The sequence below is a fragment of the Malaclemys terrapin genome, chromosome 7 (assembly GCF_027887155.1).
Source record: "Malaclemys terrapin pileata isolate rMalTer1 chromosome 7, rMalTer1.hap1, whole genome shotgun sequence".
Lineage (NCBI taxonomy): Eukaryota > Metazoa > Chordata > Testudines > Emydidae > Malaclemys > Malaclemys terrapin.
In genome coordinates, this window is record NC_071511.1 from 5094534 (window position 1) to 5113970 (window position 19437).

At 45.2% G+C, this 19437-nt stretch overlaps 1 protein-coding gene across 2 annotated transcripts in view; it reads left to right on the forward strand.

The window, feature by feature from the left end:
- Positions 1–895: 895 nt before the first annotated feature.
- SYNPR (synaptoporin) overlaps positions 896–19437 on the forward strand; it is a 170989-nt gene continuing 152447 nt past the window's right edge. The window contains exons 1-2 of one of the 2 annotated variants that reach the window (XM_054036361.1): positions 896–1110; positions 1203–1268. In XM_054036361.1, coding sequence (XP_053892336.1) covers positions 1093–1110; positions 1203–1268 — 84 coding nt within the window. In that variant the 5' untranslated portion in view covers positions 896–1092. Of the gene's footprint in view, positions 1111–1202; positions 1269–19437 lie in introns of those variants that run through there. The other variant, XM_054036360.1, reaches the window with a different exon arrangement.

Below are 19437 nucleotides of genomic sequence, written 5' to 3' on the forward strand. Positions count from 1 at the left end.
AACCGGCCCCAGCCCAAAGCCCGCACCCACTCCTGCACACCTGCCCCAGCCCAGAGCCTGCACCCAGCACCCAAACTCCCTCCCAGAGCCTGCACTCCTCCTGCACCCAAACTTCCTCCCAGAGCCTTAGGCAGGTGTGTGTGTGTATGGGGGGGCATAGACTACCAAAAATTATACAAACCTGTCACCCCTGAATGGCAGCTGGTCCCCTGCACCCCATCCCCTCATGCCCGCATCGCTCATGCTCCCCTTAGCCACACACAGCCCTGTGGGGGCCTTTCCCTCCACCCTGCAGCAGGCTATATAACCCAACACCTTCCCACCCCAAACTCACATCCCCACCCCGGCTTCCTTGCTCCTCAGCTCATCTCCTTCACCCTCTGAGCCCCATGTCCACTGACACCCCCCATCTCAGGTCCTGGCTGCCCCTGCTTCTCCCAAGCTCAGTTCCTCACCCCTTCACCTCCTCATCTCAGCTCCCGGGTCCCCCTGCTTCCCCAATCTCTGCTCCTCACACTCTGAACCCCCCCATTTCACCTCCTGGGTCGCCCAGCTTCTTACTTCCATCTCAGCTCCTGGGTCCCCCTGCTTCCCCAATCTCTGCTCCTCACTTCCTGACCCCCCATTTCACCTCCTGGGTCCCCCTGCTTCTCTCTGCTCCTCACCCCCCATCTCAGCTCCTAGGTCCCCTCCTCAGACTCTCCCTTTCAGCGCCCCCCCTTAGCTGCTCACATCCCCAGCAGCTCCCCGCGCTGGCCCGGGGCGCGCCCTGGCCCCTCCAGCGCTGTGCGCCCAGGGGCGCGGGCAGCGCGCACATGCCCGGGAAGGCGGGGCAGAGGCGCCCGGCCAGCCCCTCCCTTGCCTCCGCCCAGCGCTCTCGGCTCGCGTGTGCCACAGCCCGGCGTGTCTGTGTGGAGGGAGCGCAGCGCCCAGCTCCAGCCCCGGCTCCTGGGTGGCTTCTCCGGGCGCGCAGCGGCGCAGGCACCGCGTCTCCAAGCGGCCTCTGCGCGCAGCGGCGCCTGGGCGCTTTGACGCGCTAGCCGGGGAGGGCAGTAAACTTTGGGGGTCGGGGGCAGAGGCGTCGGAGCAGCGATGGAGGCGGTGAACCAGGTACGGGGAGAGGGGGCTTGGGGCAGGGGCCCGGGCCGGGGTTGGCTCTCGGTCTGCTCCATGATCCCGTCTTGTGTTTGCTTTCTCCCTAGCTCACCTCCACGGGCACTTTCCAGGCGGTGAAGGAGCCGCTGGCTTTCCTGCGGGTGCTGGAATGGGTAAGTTGGAGGAGCGGGCTGGGGCTCGCTGCTCAGGGCAGAGGATGCGCCCTGGCTGGGCGAGGGGCTGGCAATGGGGCTGGGGGCTGCAGCTGGCTCCCAAGTGCATCGAGAGGTCTGGAGGGGGCGAGGCGTTTGCTGGCACTGGTGCCTGTGGGTGTGCTGGGGTCCTCCGGGGGACGGTCCCCTGCGGGAGAAGCCGCCGCCGCGGGCGCAGCCCCCCCGTTTCCCCAGGGCGTGGGGAGGGAGAGACGTGTCCTGGTAGTGGGCTTGGTGATCGTGGCGCGCCGAGTGCTGTTGTGTTCTTCCAATTCCTGGTGGACTCCTGGCCATGTTGAAGGCGCAGTGGTCTGGGTGTATGCGTCGAAGCCCTTCTGTCTCTGGGGGGCACAGCCTGGATCGCCTCCCCCAGCCATGCTGGAGTGGGAGGGTGGAGGCAGAGACTTCCCAAAAGTGTAAACACAGAACAGGCGGCTGCGGGCACGTTCCTGCTCGCAGGGAGCTAAAGAAACGGGTAACAATGCAGAAGGGAGGATGGAAAGGAGACCTGGAAATGGGGGAGAGACAGCAAGGGGGAAAGGAAATAGGGCCTGGGCTGGGGTAGCTAACACCATCCTAGCTAGCTCCCCCCTGCCACGCTAGCTGCAAAGTTCTTTGGATTTCTAGCACTTTCCCGTTTGGTTGGCGCCCCTCTTTGGCTGCTTCCCCCCCCCCCCCTCAGATCCTTGTTCACAAATAGGAGGGGAGGGAGAATTGTGTTGTTTTTTCCCATTCTCCATTTAAAAAAAATCCTTATGCATTTAGCAAATTTGTCTCTGGGCTGAGCTGCAAAGGAGGCAAATAACGGGTTAGCGGCCACTGTTTCTCTGATCGTTATTCAGAGTGAAATCTGCAGGTCAAATGACACCCATTGCCAGTAGGTCTGAAGGAGGAGGCGAGACTGTCTGAAGGGAAAGTTCAGAGCATGTCATATAGGATTAATCACAGTCTCCTAACGCTGAGTGGCTGGTAAATGATGTCAGATACATATATGTTTGTGTGTTTATACATGTGTGTGGAGATTAACAGGTAGTGGGACATATTGAGCTCGTTTGAAGAGGTATATTTTGCTGTTTCATGCATTTTTATATTCAAATTGAAAATTCGATGGAGTGTTTCTGAGCCCAGCATTTTAATGTGTTGTGAGAATATGTATTCCGATTGCTCTGTGCTGCTTGGAGGCATTCTCTGCGATGATTCTCCAGAGGCGCTCTACTCTGGTATGTTTGTGTCTGTAACCGCCATGCTGGGCATTAGTGTCCCTGGAATTCTGGGGCACTTTGAACATCAGATTTTGTATGGCAGGGTCAGAGAGTCCCGCCTTCATCCATTTGTTAGCAGGGACTGGGTACTGGTGAAATTTTTAAGGCAAAGGTGTTTTCTCGTGCCGAATGGCTATTAAATGTAATGGGCGGTTGTGTGTCCCTGTTATAATGTCACTCCTGCCCCCGTTTTTTATATGGATAATTTAGGCCAGCCAGGGGATAAACAATGGGAAGCTTTTGGTGCTTTCAGCTATTACGACCTATTTTAAAGGCTTATTGTAGTTGTGAACTGGCAACTTTGGTAGCTACGCTATTTGTAAAACTTATAACTTCCCTGGTGGTATTGACCAAAGTGACCCTCCTCTAATGGCTCTAGGGTGACCAGATAACAATTGTGAAAAAATGGGACGGGGCTGGGGGTAATAGGTGCCTATATAAGACAAGGTCCCCCCAAAATGGGTCTGTCCCTTTAAAAATGGGACATCTGGTCACCCTAGATGGCTGTCTCGGGCCTGTGGGCAATGACTTGGAGCTCTTAGTCCAGTTCCTTTTGGAGAAGTTCCACATCATAAAACCTGCCCCCCTTTCTTGGCTGTCTCGGTAAAGATCTCAAGCAAGGACCAACTCGGTCTAGAAACTGGGCCTCCGAGCTTCACGAGGTGGTTCCTCTCAGTCCATTAGGTTCTTCAGGCAGTGAGTGGAAGCGTGCACTGCTGCTTTCAGTGCTGTATTTTGTGCTATGACTAAAGAGTGGACTTCATTCTGTAGGGCAAACCAGCCAGCACTAACATATGACAGCTCTTGTGGTCACGGGTGACATGCAAAACAAGGGTGTGGAACTCTTTGCCTAGTAGTACCCTGTATACTTGCCAGCATATGAGTGATCTAGAGAGACATCTCTTAACTCCATTGAAGTACATTGGATTAAGGGAGCTTTATGCATTGAGAGAGTGGGCAAACTGTAACTATTTTGCTACCATGTTAGAGGGATTGGGAAATAACCGTTCATTCTAAATAGATGTTTGTGAAACTAACAGTGCTGTTCAGTATCTGATGTCTAAAAGAGTGTGGAAGATTTTAAAAACCTTTCAGATGACCCATTTTTCTGCTTTTCCCAGTTTGCCTTTTTTCTCCCCTCATCTTTTTCCTCCTCTCTTCATCTCTCCTTGCAGTCCTTCCTCCCTGCACTCCTAGTGCATCTGCGTTCTCTTTTTTTCTCCCCCTCTTCTGAATGTTCATTTGTTCAGCACTTCAATTTTTTTAAAAACCAAGCACTCCTGCAGATTCTGTGGCAGCTCTCAAATTCCACGGCGGCTACGCAGCCTTTGGTGCACTTGATCAGAACAGTCAAATTACAGTGCTAATTGCTGGATTTACAGCTGTTTCATTTTGGGTGTTAAATGGCGTGTGAGTGATTTTTGTTTTATGCAAAAAGTGCTGACCACAGAGGAATTCATCAAAGCGGCTCACGTTGGTAGTGTTGAGTTTTTCCGGTCTTTATAGTCGGAACCTATAAGGAGGCCTATCCAGTGTTGCGTGTTGGAGATTTGATAGCGGAATTGTAAGGCAATAAATTGAACTTTAAATTTTTTTTTAAGATTTCAAATGAAAATTTAAAGAATTTTCTGGTGCCTTCTTTTTGCTCCTTTATGACGTATAAAGTAGGCCTAAACTTTTTCTCAGCAACCACAAAACTCAGCTTTTTCCTGATAGTGGTTTTTTTTTTTTTTTTTTTTTTAACCTTAGCAATGTTAGGAAATGTTAAGTCTGTTCTTTCCTGGTTTTACCAAATCAGATGTCTCAAAAGCGTGAGCTGCGCTTCCTCACCATTGAACTGAACAGGCCCTTGGAATCTTAGCCACTAACCTCCTTTTCTCCCAAAATGTTGCTCAGACTAGCCAAGTAGGTATGTTTTTATTTAAAGAAATATTCTGAAAATAGAATTTTAAGCAGCCTGACTAGCAAATCACTCCCCTTGTCATTTGTTCCTCTTCTGTGATGTCATCATCCCACTAGTTTTCTAGTCACAAGGAGTGTTCCAGCAGAGACAACGTGAAAAAGTAATAGGAAAAATATCGAGGTGGGGAAAAGTTCTTTATACATCATAAAGAAGCAAAAAAAGGTACCAAACTCCCTTCCCCCCCCCAAATATGTCCCACTCGAGTCAGAAATTGCATTGGTGCATATGATTTTTCTTAGCAGAAATGGTGTTCTTCACTTCCTGCTCTGAGTGGTTGTGTGGTGTTACTGTGGGATATTAAGCAGCTGTCATGTTTCATCTCAGAAGCGTCTTCATTCTGGGGAAGGGATTGGATTATTACAGCGAAGATGATAAAGAAATGAATAACGTACTGAAATAGGAAGTCAATCCAGTCTATCTGTTCATAAAAAGCTTTGACAATCCTTCAGCATCGACAGTGCTGTAGAAACACCAGGTGTTATGTTTATTTACTGGGATGACTTTGTCATGAGCTTACAGCAGACAGAGGGAATTAAACACACTTGATGTTTAGAAACAGGCCTCTCTGTTTTACCGTGTTAGGTATGGCAGTCAAAAGTTCAGATGAGCAAATTTTGAACATAGTCCAGTCTCACAGTCACACATTTTCATACCTGTCAGTTAAGCCCCTAAAGCCGGGATCTCAAACTCAAATCACCAGGAGGGCCACATGAGGACCAGTACATTGGCCCAAGGGTTGCATTCTCTGAGGCCCCGCCCCTGTCCCGCCTCTTCCCACTCCTTCCCTGCCCCCATTCCAACCCCTTCCCCAAAGTCCCCACCCCAACTCCACCCCCTCCCTGCCCCTATTCCAACCCCTTCCCCAAATCCTTGCCCCGCCTCTTCCCCTGAGTGCACGGCTCCCCACTCCTCCCCCCACTCCCTCCTGGAAAGCGCTAAGTGCTGCCAAACAGCTGTTTGGCAGCGGGAAGCGCCTGGAGGTAAGCAGAGGAGTGGGGATGTGGCGTGCTGGGGGGGAGGGGAGCTTGGCGGCTGCAGGAAATAACTCCAGCCGTTTGTTTGAGACACCTGCCCTAGCGAGAATGGCTCATAGACTAACTCATGATAATCAGTAACTATATTTATTATAAATACTGATTGCAACAGAGCTTTTGGAAAGGCTAGCAAACCTACAGACCCATCACCACTGGAGAAGTAAGCACAAATATTTGTAAATCTAGGTCATCGGTGGAATGGGTTTAGAGTCACAACCGTGAAACCATGTTCACATCATAAAACACCACACAGCTGGGCAAAATTCAGCTTACATGCCAGTCTTTTCTAAGGAGAGGACACAGATCTTGAAAAGCAGGGCATTAGCAGACTGCTGCAGGAGAAACTTACCCAAAGTGTACTGATGCATGGTTTCTCTCTGTTTTCCAGTATCATCTTTTGATCACCACCAAACAGCTAAAGAGATAGTGCTGTAAAAAGAAGCATTTTAAAAAGGGCTGATTTCTCTGGATAACCATGCAAGTCTGTGTGTAATATATTTTTATTTATGTTTCTCATGTGCATCATCAGTGCTGCTTTGTAATCTCATTTCAAGCAAAATTATGGATTCAAGGGATTTAGAGACTAAATCAATTTAGGTCCAATAAAACAAAGATGAGAAAAGAGGTTTGCAAGGGTCTTTAACTATTAAGCAATGGAGGTGGATATTACTGCAAATACAGAACACTAACATTATAACAGGTAACATTTACAGATCTATAATTCTTTGTGTAGTAAGACAATTAGAGTTGCACTGTCTGGATTTTCTATATTTCATTTTTTTGAGTCAGTGTCAAAATGTTGGAAAGACTTATCTAAAAGCAGTTCTGTCTGCTATTCTTTTTTCCCTTTGTTGTTATTAGAAACATTTGCATGAAAAGAGGATATTTGTTTCGTAAGGATTCATCCGTTTCTGCTGCTTATTTCTCTCATTGCAAGCCTCGGCAGCCAGTTGTGATGTCTCAAACAGAGCCCTGCAACTTCAGCTGAGAAATGGCTATCATACCTGTGTTTCTGCCAATAAACAAACAAGTTAGGAGGCAAGGGAAAGCAGAATTCTCTCTAGATATAGATATAGACACACATATGCTCACACCCCTATATATGGGGCATGTGTATATACACAAAAATATATGGCATTATTGTAGACAGAATTATTTGTAAATACAAAGTTTTTTTTAAAGTGCTTCTTAATGTTGGCCAAGTCTTGATGGATTTCTGCTTTTTCTCTGCCATTTGCTACAGCACATGCAAAAGCTCACCCTCAAATGTGAAGTAACTTCTTGACATTTTCATACTTCGATTCATACTTTTTTTATAGATAGAACTATCATTTTTAATATCTACACCCAAACCATGAAATTGCTGCAGGTTTAGGAGCCCAGGGTGCTATGGTTGCCTTGGTCATCACATTTATATTGTTTTTGTTGTTTTTAAAGCCTATGTAGTAAACTCAAGTCTGGAGAATCAAGTGTCATGTTGGCCTTGTCTACACTAGGCTTATTTCTGAATTTTCCCCCCAGTTCAGCTTCCCCAGTAAGGCCTGGTCTATACTGTGGGGGAGGATCAATCTAAGATACGCAACTTCAGCTACGAGAATAGCGTAGCTGAAGTCGACATATCTTAGATCGAATTAAAATTACTTACTTCGCGTTCTCGTGGCGCTGGATCGACGGCCGCGGCTCCCCCATCGACTTTGCTTCCGCCTCTCGCCGAGCTGGAGTTCAGCAGTTGATGGGAGAGCAATCGGGGATCGATTTATCGTGTCTACAGCACACGCAATAAATCGATCCCCGATCGATCGCTACCTGCCGATCCGGCGGGTAGTGTATATGTACCCTAAGAGCCCTAGTGTAGAGAAGGTGCTAAGTACCTGCCTGATCTGAATAGGATATAGACAGCACCAGGCTACCTGGAGCCCTTTCTACACTCATGTGGTGGCAACAGTGGCGCCATTTTGGGCAAAAAAAAAGCAGCCTAGTGTAGATACTCCCCAATGTAAGCAGGTGCTGTTTTTACCAGGGAGTGATTACGTCATTTACATAAATCATAAGGCCAGATTTTCAAAAGTGCTCAGCATGTAAGCCCACCTCCCAACATTGTCACTGATGGGGTTCCATCGGTGGTGAATGAATCGGTATTTTTACAGCCTGTTAATTAGTGACAGAAAACCCTGCAGTGTAAATCAGAATGGGTATGTATCTGTGACTTTAATCTGCCCGCACTGTAATGTTCTGAAAAATGATCACTAGGTGTTTTGGACGAGGCAATAGGCATTTGGACATTAAAATGCTTAGTGAACCTGAGATCTTTAAAATAAAGTACAGGATTTATGAGTTCAGATAATCATTATATATGAGCATCTTTATTATATGTGGCTGAGATTTCCAAAGCTGCAAAGGGCAATTGGGCATCCAATCTGCCCAATTTCTCGTGGGAATTGTGCATTCCAATTCCCAAGTCATCATCAGCACTCCATAGGTCAGCTGACTGGTCAGCATGCAGAGCCGGGGCAAAGCTGCTTCTAGCAGTCTGTCACGAGTCACATTTGCCTTGACTTTGTAGTCTTTTGACTATGCCTTGCAAACATAGATCTATGATACAAAGTCAAAGCTCTTGACGGACTGGTAGCAACAGCCTTGTTTTTGCCTCAGTGACAGGGCGTAAATTCAGCTGGAGCTGTCCAGAGCGGAGTGCCGGTAAATATTTTCAACCCCTGTGGAGTTTTTATAGCATGCTGGGGGCAGGGGGGTTGCGGGGGTCCCCGGGAAATACTCTGAGAATTTAAGCCCTGCTCAATGCTGTTAGTCAGCTGATCCATAGAGTGCCTTAGTCAAATTGTTTTGCTTGATCTATGAAAGGACGTTGGAGCTGAATGCTACCAAGTGTGTCCTGAAAAACCATCAGGAGAGATGGGCCTAGAAAAACATGTCACCCTGGATACTTTGGGTCTTGACGGTGAAGGTTAGCATCTGCTTTAATTAAGACATTTCTGGATAGCAAGTTATTCTACAGACTGTATTACAGACCCATCATTTTTAAAGCAGCCTCAAGCCATCCTTTACATTTCCCTGTGCGAGTTTGATTTCTGCCCTCCAATAAGGCAGATATCCAACCACCTGATCTGGGCAAAAGGGGAACTTACAAATGGAGGGCCTGTAATGGGAACTGTGTCAGATGGACCGCAGCACAGCATTGTTGAGGTCAGCAGGGCTACACATGGATGCAGGGATTTGCCAGGGTTGATCCAAGTGCATGGTTGGGGCCAGGGCCGGCCCTAGATCTAATGGCGTCCCAAGCAAGGAGCATCATCAGCACCCCCTGCTCCATATGTTAAACTTCTCAATACCTTATTTTTTTATTGCATTTGTAGCCCATTTCACGACTTTGCATGATTTAAATGCGTGATTTATCCCTGTCATATAAGACCATACATTTGCATGCTAGGGTCTGTTAATCTGTATTTATTCATGCCAAGAAGTAATGGTATTTCTTTTATAGTGTTGCATAGATAGGGGTTTGGTAGAGATCTCTGGTGTCTCATTAAATATGTCCTTTATTAGCAGCTACTCACACTCTTCAAGTCTTAAAACACAAGTACACTTTCACAATTATACAATAAAACAAGGTTCATAATATCTCAGCTGGGCTTTCACATCACTTCGTTCTTATATCTCACTGACTGACTGGTGATGCCCTTTGCCTTATATACCCGGGAGGGCTTGGCTGACAACATTCTAGGAGGCTCAAGGAAAATGTAGTTCTCAAAGTCTGGAAGGTTTCACAAGATTTCTACAAAGGTCCAGAACATTCTAGGAGGTTGGTGACAAACGAATCTGCATATGGAATACCGGAAACCTGTTACTTCCAACATTCTATTTTTCCTTTTGTCACTAACAACAAAAATTGCAGTCGGAGCCCAGCACCCCCCAAGTCTAGCACCCAGGCAGTCGTCTGCCCCTAAATCTGTCCCTAGTGAGGGCCAGAAGAGGGATATTTGACCCTCATGCATTTAGAGCAGAGGTTTTAACGTAGCCTTGTTGTCTGCCTGGTGATACTTACGCTACGGATACTCCATTATGAATTAGGCTCTGACTAAAGGGTTGTGAAGCTGTGGCCCCTGCCCCACGGATCTGACACAGGCAGGGTCAGGAAGAGGGATGGAATAAAACATGTGTCAAGCTGTCCATTAGTGGCTCAAAAGCGTGAGTACCAACCTCAGGGTAGACCGTTAAGAACCACTAAGTGGTGAGTTCTACACTTAGATTTCACCAACCAATTATCAAGTGTAAATCCCTCATACACTATAACAGCCTTAATGTGGAGTCACAGACAGTCCCCTGGGGTACTCTGGTCTATTTGCTACCCAGGTAAGCTTGTCTCTCTGAGAGCTGGTCCCTTTCACCAAAAGTCACAATACTATTCAGGGTGCTCCGAGTCCCAAAGGACCAGTCACTTACCCCGGTCAATTGCATCTTAGACCTCACACCGAAGATGATGCTTGTAGCCAATCCTATCATCATTTATCTAAAGATCTATTAACTAGGAAAAGGAAGTAAGAGTTTTTTAAAGGTTAAAGCAGGTAAACATGCACACAGAAATGAGTTACAGTCTTAAGTTTCAAAAGGTAATAGAAGCTTGTATAATAAGCAAACTCTATGTCCTAGGGCTACCCCAGGATTAACACTGAGGATCTCTTGCTTATGCCTAGAAAATCTTGCCCTTGAGAGTCCATGCAGTATAGAGATACAGTTCCTCCTTGTTAGGGCTTTTTATTCCTTTCCCCCTTCAGTCTCACGTTGCAAACTTAGCTGATGGGAAGAATTCACTTGCACCTCTTCTCTTCATGGGGCTGGGGGCATCCAGGGTGGAAGAGCAATCAACAATGGCTTTTGCCCTCTGATGTTCAGCAATAGTTCATCTGGTGTCAATGGGTCTTCTGTGTTGGGCAGGACCTAATGCCTGCTGTTGGAAGCCAGCATTTCAAACTAATTCACGCCCCTTTCTGGTCTGGTGATTTACACAGTTACGGAGGCTTACAATGCAAATGCTCAGCTATTACCTTGGAACATGGGATACAGATGTCATAAGTGAGATTAATGCGGGGGGCAATTTACAAAGCATTCAATCAAGTCTAAACAATGAGCACATTTTTATAATTCTAATACCTGTTTTAACAATACTTATACCCGGGTGAGCCAGACTCATTGCAGCTATGTGTTTGTCAGTATCCAGGTGAGGCACGGGGACCTTGGCATAAGCTGGCACCTGGTTTGCCAGTGTTACAATGTGCAGTTTTAAAAGTGAATATGAAACCATGTACAGTATTTTAATAGAATTATGTAAGTGTCACATGAGTCGCTCTGACCTCTAAGCATCATTAACTGGTTGATTTCTTATAGGCAGCATGGCATAATGTCATGTTGACTGTAAAGCATTAAAAAATGTATTTAGGGTTCTCTCATAGCGTGCTTAAATGACTTGACAAAGGTCACACGGTGAGTCACTGGCAGAGCTGTGAACTGAGCCCGATTGTTCTAATAGCCACCTGCTGTTGCTATTTAGATAGCACTGTAACTATGGAAGCACCCTAAAATCATTAGTTATTTTACAGAAGCTTTATATATTAATTGATGGAGATATCCTATCTCCTAGAACTGGAAGGGACCCTGAAAGGTCATTGAGTCCAGCCTCCTCTAGCAGGACCAAGTACTGATTTTTGCCCCAGATCCCCAAGTGGCCCCCTCAAGAATTGAACTCACAACCCTGGGTTTAGTGGGCCAATGCTCAAACCACTGAGCTATCCCTCCCCCTCAATTTAAAGGTGAGAGAAACCTCAAATCCCATTAACTTCAATAGGTTTTAAGCACACTGAGTGTCTTGAACCACGCACTCAGCCTCTTGCGGCACGAGGCTCTAAGGACAGACTTAGTCCTGATAATTGGCACTGTGACTCTTGTGAACAGCTCCACCCGAAGCTCAAACCAGGATCCCAGGGGCCTGCGGGTAGAAACTCTACCACATGTATTATTTTTATTATTTGAGAGGGGCTAGTAACTGGATTCTCCATTTAGAATCAGGTCCCTGTTATGCTAGGTGGTGTCAAAGTACATAAAAAGACAATCTGTACCACGAAGAGCTCATAATCTCATTTAAGACATGGTGGAACAAGTTGCTGTTACAGTCCATAGATAGGATTGGGGTAAAGGAGGTAAAAGCAATAAGAACACATGCAGGGTTGCCAACTCTCTGGATATTTAGTGCTTTTCTTAAAACCTCAGCTCCAGGAGTCATGTGATTACATGAGACTCTCAGCTTTCACTTTAAAAAATACACCTCTACCTCGATATAACGCTGTCCTTGGGAGCCAAAAAATCTTACCGCATTATAGGTGAAACCGTGTTATATCGAACTTGCTTTGATCCACCGGAGTGCGCAGCCCCGCCCCCCCCCCCCCCCGGAGGACTGCGTTTACCGTGTTTTATCCAAATTTGTGTTCTATCGGGTGGCGTTATATCGAGGTGGCGGTGTAGTAAATTTCTTGCCTTCATGGTGGCAGAGAAAAACTTGAAGACGTGAACTCTCAAGGCTCAAACACCAGAAGACAAATAAATGAACTTCAAATCCATTAGTGATGTAATCTCTTTTCTATGATAATCTTATGATGTTTGAATGCATGGGGCTGGCTGTACTGCACATGTTGACATAGTCTAACTCTGTGTATCAACTTGAAGGGAAGAAGCTGGACTTTACTCAGACCTTGCCAGTAAGAGCTGTGCTATTTTTTTCTCATCTGAAAGTTAGTGTTACAAAGTGAGCCTGGACAGACTAGGTTTTATGGATTTCAAAGGGTTTTTTTGTTTTTGTTTTTTGATGATGACTTGAACATAAATTGGAGGCATGTGATTTCTGGTCTGAATGGTTGTCTTGTGTTTAGTGTTTAATTAATTAAAAAAGTATGGTTGACAAGAGACAGTGGGATCAGTATTGATTTAATTCCTTCAGTAACTTTAAAATTAAAGATGTCTGGGTACAAATGCCTTTTCCCTTCAGTATTTGCTATATTATTTCATATGTCTTGAGATGGGAACTTAAAGTGCTTTCACCAATGGAGAACATAATTGTTTACTGTACTTCTCTCTGTCTTGAGATACAAAGTATTTGGAACTATTTTTGATAGTGTTCATCAGAGAGTCAACAGAAAAACGTATAATGGGAGGACCGAGACAAACAGTCTGCTAGAGTTAGCTACATTCCTCTTTGCTTTTGTGGCTATAACCTGTAGGCAGCAACCATACCTAAGGAAATATTCAATCGAATAAAGACTAGGGAAGATCATCCTTTACTGGTGATATGCTCTGCATCTAAAAAGATATGCATCGCAGCTGATAATAAGCATTTCTTTGAATAGCTAACTCCCTGCCTTGAATGACAGAACTAGCCAGACCATCTATAATAATGCCCCTTGTGACTCCTAATAACTTTATATATAGAGCTGGTTGTGAATTTTTTGAGGGGGCATATCAAAGTCCATTCTATATGCATCCGAAGAAGTGGGCTGTAGTCCACGAAAGCTTATGCTCTAATAAATTTGTTAGTCTCTAAGGTGCCACAAGTACTCCTGTTCTTCTTTTTCCATTAGGAAGGTTTCTCAGGTCCAGGATGAAGTCTATTTGGGGGAGAGGGGAAGAGGGTTAGAACACTCATGTGAGTCTCCCACATCTTAGTAAGTGCCATAACCACAGAGCCAAGAAACACGGCTGCACAAAATAGGAAACTCTTTGGAGTTATGTGATCCCTGTTTGCTTCAGTAGGAGTTTGTCATTGAAACTGGTGAGATCTATTTTTGGTGAGGCTCCTTTTTGATGGAAGAAAAGCTGGTATTATCACCGTGTGTGTGAACGTTCTAAGCATTCAAAATAGGGGCTGGGGAGAGAGGCTGATTAATGCTAAATGTTTATTATATATGCAAGTCAAGAGTCTGTGAAGGGAAGAGCAAAAATGATTTGACTTTCAATGAAGAGGCATGGGGACAGAGAACTGTGTCATTAGACACATTACAGTAATATGTATCAGAAGTATTCTTGCCAATTTGTATCAGGGAGATGCTTCAGCCATTTCTTTCCTATAAATTGACATCTGCATAATTTCAGCCACTAGGTAAAAAGCCTTGCAAATTGACATCTGTGGGTGCAGATCCTGCACAAAGGGCTGGGGACGGCTGGGAAGAAAGAGCAAGCTGCTACTGTTACGATTTGAAACCCGAGTTCTGGATCCCTGACTTGAAGGCCCTAGTAACTCTGGTTACGTTAACATGTTTTGCGCAGCGAGTCGCCTCGCAATCCAAAGAGAGGGCATCAATCCCCCCTGCCTCTGTATGTACATCTGTCAGAGAGAAAGGAACCCTCTAGTCACTTTTTGCTGAAGCAATCACGTGGTAGTACAGAAAGCATGTGATACTGTCCCAGGTACAGTACTGTGGGAATCCTAATATTCAGTTCCACACACATGCAAATTCAGTCTTTCCCCTTTTGCATCAGAGGCAGTTAAATGTCGTAACAGGACTGTAAAACAATACAGAAGATAGTGCGCAGTCACCTTTCTATTTGGTCAGTCACATAACTTCTAAATAAGGGTGCCTATAACTCGTTTATTTTAATCTTCCGATAGCGTCTACAATTACTGTAAAAAGTACAAAAGGTCCCACAACATGCTGTGTGGATGTGCTGCTTGTAAGGTGTCTTGTTAAGAATGGCATATGTACCGCCAATGTGACATAGTTGCTAAGGTGACGGCATGTTTTTATTTGGCAGAAACAAGAGTACTGAACATAGGCAAACTGTAAGTTGTTGCTTCATTTAATCTGCATTATTTACTCTTATGGCCATTGTAGGCACCATTTCATCAGCAGAAGCTTTTTCACATTCAAAAGATTTTATTTTCTTAATCAGAATGACCGGCACCTTCCCCCCTCACCCTCTTTAAGCAGGTGCTTATAATGCACATAATTATGGATTTTTCAGTGGCTCTAATTGTGATGCAAAATATTGTATTGTAGTAAGTTTGGCAATAGGATACTTTCAACTAAGGACGTTTTTCCAGAGAAGTACCACACAGTATAAATAAAGAACTATAAGCTGTTCTTCATTAGCAGACCATGGGTATCTGTGCATATACAACTGAGTGTCTGATTTGTGTGCATGTATAACTTTCCTAATCCTAGCTGGGTGTGTAATCTTTGGGTGAGCTAGAGTTCGCTTCATTGCCCCCAAACCCCAACTCCCATAGAAAAGTAGCTGGAGACTCAGAGTTCAGTCTCTAAGGATTTTCAGCAAGGATTGCACAGGGTCAACCTCCCCACATTCAAGTCCCAAAAGGAACTAAAGAAATGAATTCAATTAAATAACTTTATAAAATCTTATGATAAAGAAACAGATAATCTCATTTTCATAGCATGACATGGCTATTTTATAATCCACGCACATTATCTTCACAAGCAGCAAAGGGTGGTGGCACCTTATAGACTAACAGACGTATAGGAGCATGAGCTTTCGTGGGTGCATCCGAAGAAGTGGGTATTCACCCACGAAAGCTCATAAGGTCTATAAGGTGCTTTTTACAGATCCAGACTAACACAGCTACCCCTTTGATATTATCGTCACAGTTATACATAAACATGAAGAAAACAAATTAAAATCTGAACAGTTCAGTCCCCACAGAAACACAGTGAGAACAAACTGAGAGTTCCCCAAAGCTTTGGTTTAGTTCATCTGAGTCTCAGTTAGCGTCTTTGATCACCAAATCTGTACAGTCTGAGTCTAAACAACATCTTCCCTCCACTTGCTTGTAGGAATCTTCAGCTGGAATCCAGGCAGACTTTTCCTCTGCTGAACTCACTGCTAGCCAGTCAGCGAACTGATTAACCCACCACTCCGTGAAGTGTATAGATTTAAAGAAAACCCTGCTGCAAAATGCTTCAGAGTTAGGGACATCCGCCAGTTTCCTGCTCCTGGACTCAGCTTCTCCCAATTCACACAGGGCACATGACCCCCTGCAAAGCAGCTGTCCTGACCGCTTGCCCTCATGGAGTCTGACCCCAGCAACAGGGAACCTATTGGAGCAGACCCAAAACTACCACACCCAAATCCAGACGCTTCTGGATGTGGAGTGCTGAATCTGCCTCGCAACAGTAAAAAAACAAACAAAAAAACCCAATGACCTAGACACAACTCACTCCTCACAATGGGTCTCTTAAGAGATATCTCCCTATTAGGCACCTGGGTTACAGGTGCCTGTGCAAAGCCCAGTTTGAGCATGCGCTTGGAGGTTCATGCACACTAATGCACATAGATTTCCAACACAGAGTTAAATAGTTGCATGCTGACATTGCTCAGAGTCCGTGCTGTGCATATTAAACAAATGGAAGTATAGCAAGGTGCTCATGGTATACAGGTGTAAGTCAGTGGTGTAATGTCCGGTGTATGTGAAAGGGGAATCAGGCCCCATATCTCTAGAAAGACATGGTGTTTAACCTGGAGCATTAGACCAAGATGTGGGAGCAGAAATCTGTGGAACACAAAGCTCTCACTAGGTTCACGCACAGTTTCAGAAGACAGGACGTGTACACATCCAGAACCAATGTTCGAAATAAATCGGATATGATTGCCTGGCGAAACTGCTGGCCTGTCAACTTGATCTTTATTCCATGAGAAATACCAGAAAGTGCTGCAGACATTCAAGTAGAATATTCATTTAGAAATACATGAAAGCAAAGTATTGAGGGAGAAAATTTCCCCAAAATTCCACAAAGAGAGGAATCCTGTCTAAAATCCTTGAGATCTTTTATACCCGGGAGGAAGATCTACAGTGGCACTTCAGTGGAGTTTTTTTTTTTTTTTTTTAAATATTGGTTATATTGTACTGGTGTTTTAGCAGGGCCGGCTCCAGGGTTTTGGCCCCAAGCAGCCAAACAAACAAACAAAAAAAGCCGCGATCGCGATCTGCGGCGGCAATTTGGCAGGAGGTCCTTCGCTCCGAGCGGGAGTGAGGGACCGTCCGCCGAATTGCCGCCGAACAGCTGGATGTGCCGCCCCAAGCACCTGCTTGCCAGGCTGGTGCCTGGAGCCGGCCCTGCGTTTTAGCCTCCTTTTCTGCTAATGTTAATGCTTTGCCTTAATGTGAAATTCCTTGGCTGATGCAAATCCACCATTTCTGTGGTTTGAAATGATAAAATGCAGCTCAGATCTTATATGGCTGTGCAGCAATTGGATATCTGAATGGGACCCAGTATTTGGCTGTATGTATTGGTTACATATTGATTGTTTCCATCATCTCTTTTTATTGCCATAAGGAGTTAATCAAACATGTAGTTCCTGAGTCACAGCCCGGACATAGGAGAGTTCATGGGAGCAGCATCTCTGAGCTGGGATGCAGCAGGAATTTCCTTGTACTTTGGAAAGCTAGTTGGGAAACGTGCTGTATCAGAAGATTTGCCAGACGCCTTCACCTTGTCTTTTCCTTTCCGGGCTCAAAGCTGACTGTGCCAGGTATTAACAACTATATGTAAAAAGCTGCTCACTAGGTGTTCTTGAGTGCCTTCTGCTGGCACCTTATCTATTGCCTAACTATTGACATCTATACAGGTATCTCTTTTTGTTGTGCACTCTCGTAATGCCTGGGAGGATAGTAGGGGTGAGTAACCTGTGCCACTGCATTCCTTGCTTGAGGTGGGCTTTGTGGAGTCTGCATCTTGACAGAATCAAGGCCCATAGAAAGTAGCTCGCTGCAACTCAGAATAAATAGCATAGACGTGTATTAAGCTTCCTTGCCAATCCACTAGTTAATTAGCTTGTGTTATGCCTCCTGAAAAACCAATAAGGCAATCTTCATCGGAGGTATTTTCTTGTGATTGTAGGTGGCTCATGGCTGACAGATGGCACCTATTATTGCCCCGCTAATGATGCTACTGTGCTCAGAGTCCAAGTTGTAATACTCCAGGAAACGTCTTGTGCTTGATGTTCCTATACGGCCAACAAACTTAGTGTTTTCAGGAACGCTGGACTCCAAGCACAGCCCCTCCTGGTCTGACATTTGTCAGTGGTAGCGGAACTCCATGTGGAACATGGAATAGAAGTCGGATGGGAAGAAGTAGCAGTTGTTCTGGTGGCAGACACTAAATATTGTGCTTTTTTTACCCCCCTGCATGAGACAGGTTTACAACTCCTTGGCAGAAAGGTGAACAGCAAATGAACATTTTTAGTATGCCCTTTTCTGCTCCTTTACAGTGCATAAAGTTGGACTTTTTCCCAAAGTTTATTCCCCCTTTTTTTTAACCTTAGAACTATCTGCAATATTAAGTCCCGACTTCCTTGTTTTCACTAGAGAAGAAAAGAAATGGAGTGGGATGGTTTGATATATCTGGATTGAAACTGGAGGAACCACTGCTCTCTCTGCCCCAAAATGAGCCTGAGGGATTCTGAATCTTTCAGAGAGTTTTCCTCCCAACTGTTTGGGAATTGGAGGTGATGAGGTTTCTAATTAAAATACACATTCAAAACAATGGGCTCCAAACAGTCTGACTAAACAACTTCTCCGTTCTCAGAGGTGGACTGGGAAAGTTGGGGCTCAGGCTTCAGTCTGTGGTGTCATATTGTGGTGTTGCACTAAAAGAATGTGGGTTTCTTTCTGTCCCCTCTATTGGCTAGTTCACATCAGAGGTCTATGAATCTGCTAGTGCTTCTACTGCAGGGAGTTTGTTCTTTAGCTCAAGTGGTAGGGGCTCATACTTCTGGGTCTGAAGGTGCTGGGTTCAACCTCCCCTGTCAGTTTGGATTCAGAGTAGTAGCCGTGTCAGTCTGTATCCGCAAAAAGAACAGGAGTACTTGTGGCACTTTAGAGACTAACACATTTGTTTGAGCATGAGCTTTCGTGGGCTACACAAAAGCTTATGCTCAAATAAATTTGTTAGTCTCTAAGGTGCCACAAGTACTCCTGTTCTTTTTGTCAGTTTGGAGAAGTTACTTTATGTTGTCCTAGTCCCTGCTACCCGCCAAAGCATCCTCTTGCAAAAATAAAACACGGCAATCAAGGTTTGATGTTTTGAATATTAAAAAAAGGGAGAAAGTAAAATTACAAAATAAAAAAGTTGAGGTTTGTGTGTGACAGACGCCTTGTTATCCGTGCCCAGGGATTGACCCAGGGCCCTCTGCAGCAACACGCATCAGCCTCTACAGCTAGTGTTTAAGAAGCAGGCTCTGTACGTGGGGGTTATAACACGCACATCTGTGCGTTGGGCACTGAAGGGGTATGTGACTCACTTTGACTTGTTGGTTACAAGTGCTTTTATACAGTGCTTTATTCATCCGTAGGTTTTTAAAATGCTTCACAAAGGGCAGAAGGTATCATTATCCCCATTATTGTCTGCAGTGCTGCGGTAGCCGTATTGGTCCCAGGATAATTGAGAGACAAAGGTGGGTGAGGTTATATCTTTTACTAGATCAACTTCTGTTGGTGAGAGACACAAGCTTTCGAGCTTGTCTGAAGAAGAGCTGTTTGTAAGCTCGAAAACTTGTCTCATCAACAGAAGTTGGTCCAGTAAAAGATATTACCTCCCCCACCTTATCTCTCTATTGTCCCCATTATTATACAGCTGGGGAAACTGAGTGATAGAGACACAATTGACTAGCCCAAGATCAGACAGTAGGTCAGTGGCAGAGTAGGGAAGTGTCTAGTGGACGCTACATCATAAATAAACACAAAAAGAGCACAAGCACACTTTTTTTTTTTTTTGCTTTGTAGTTCATCTTCAGCTAGTTGTAGCCATTAGATGTAGTTTGCGTCTGCCATAAATCCATGACTCTCCACCAGTGTTTAT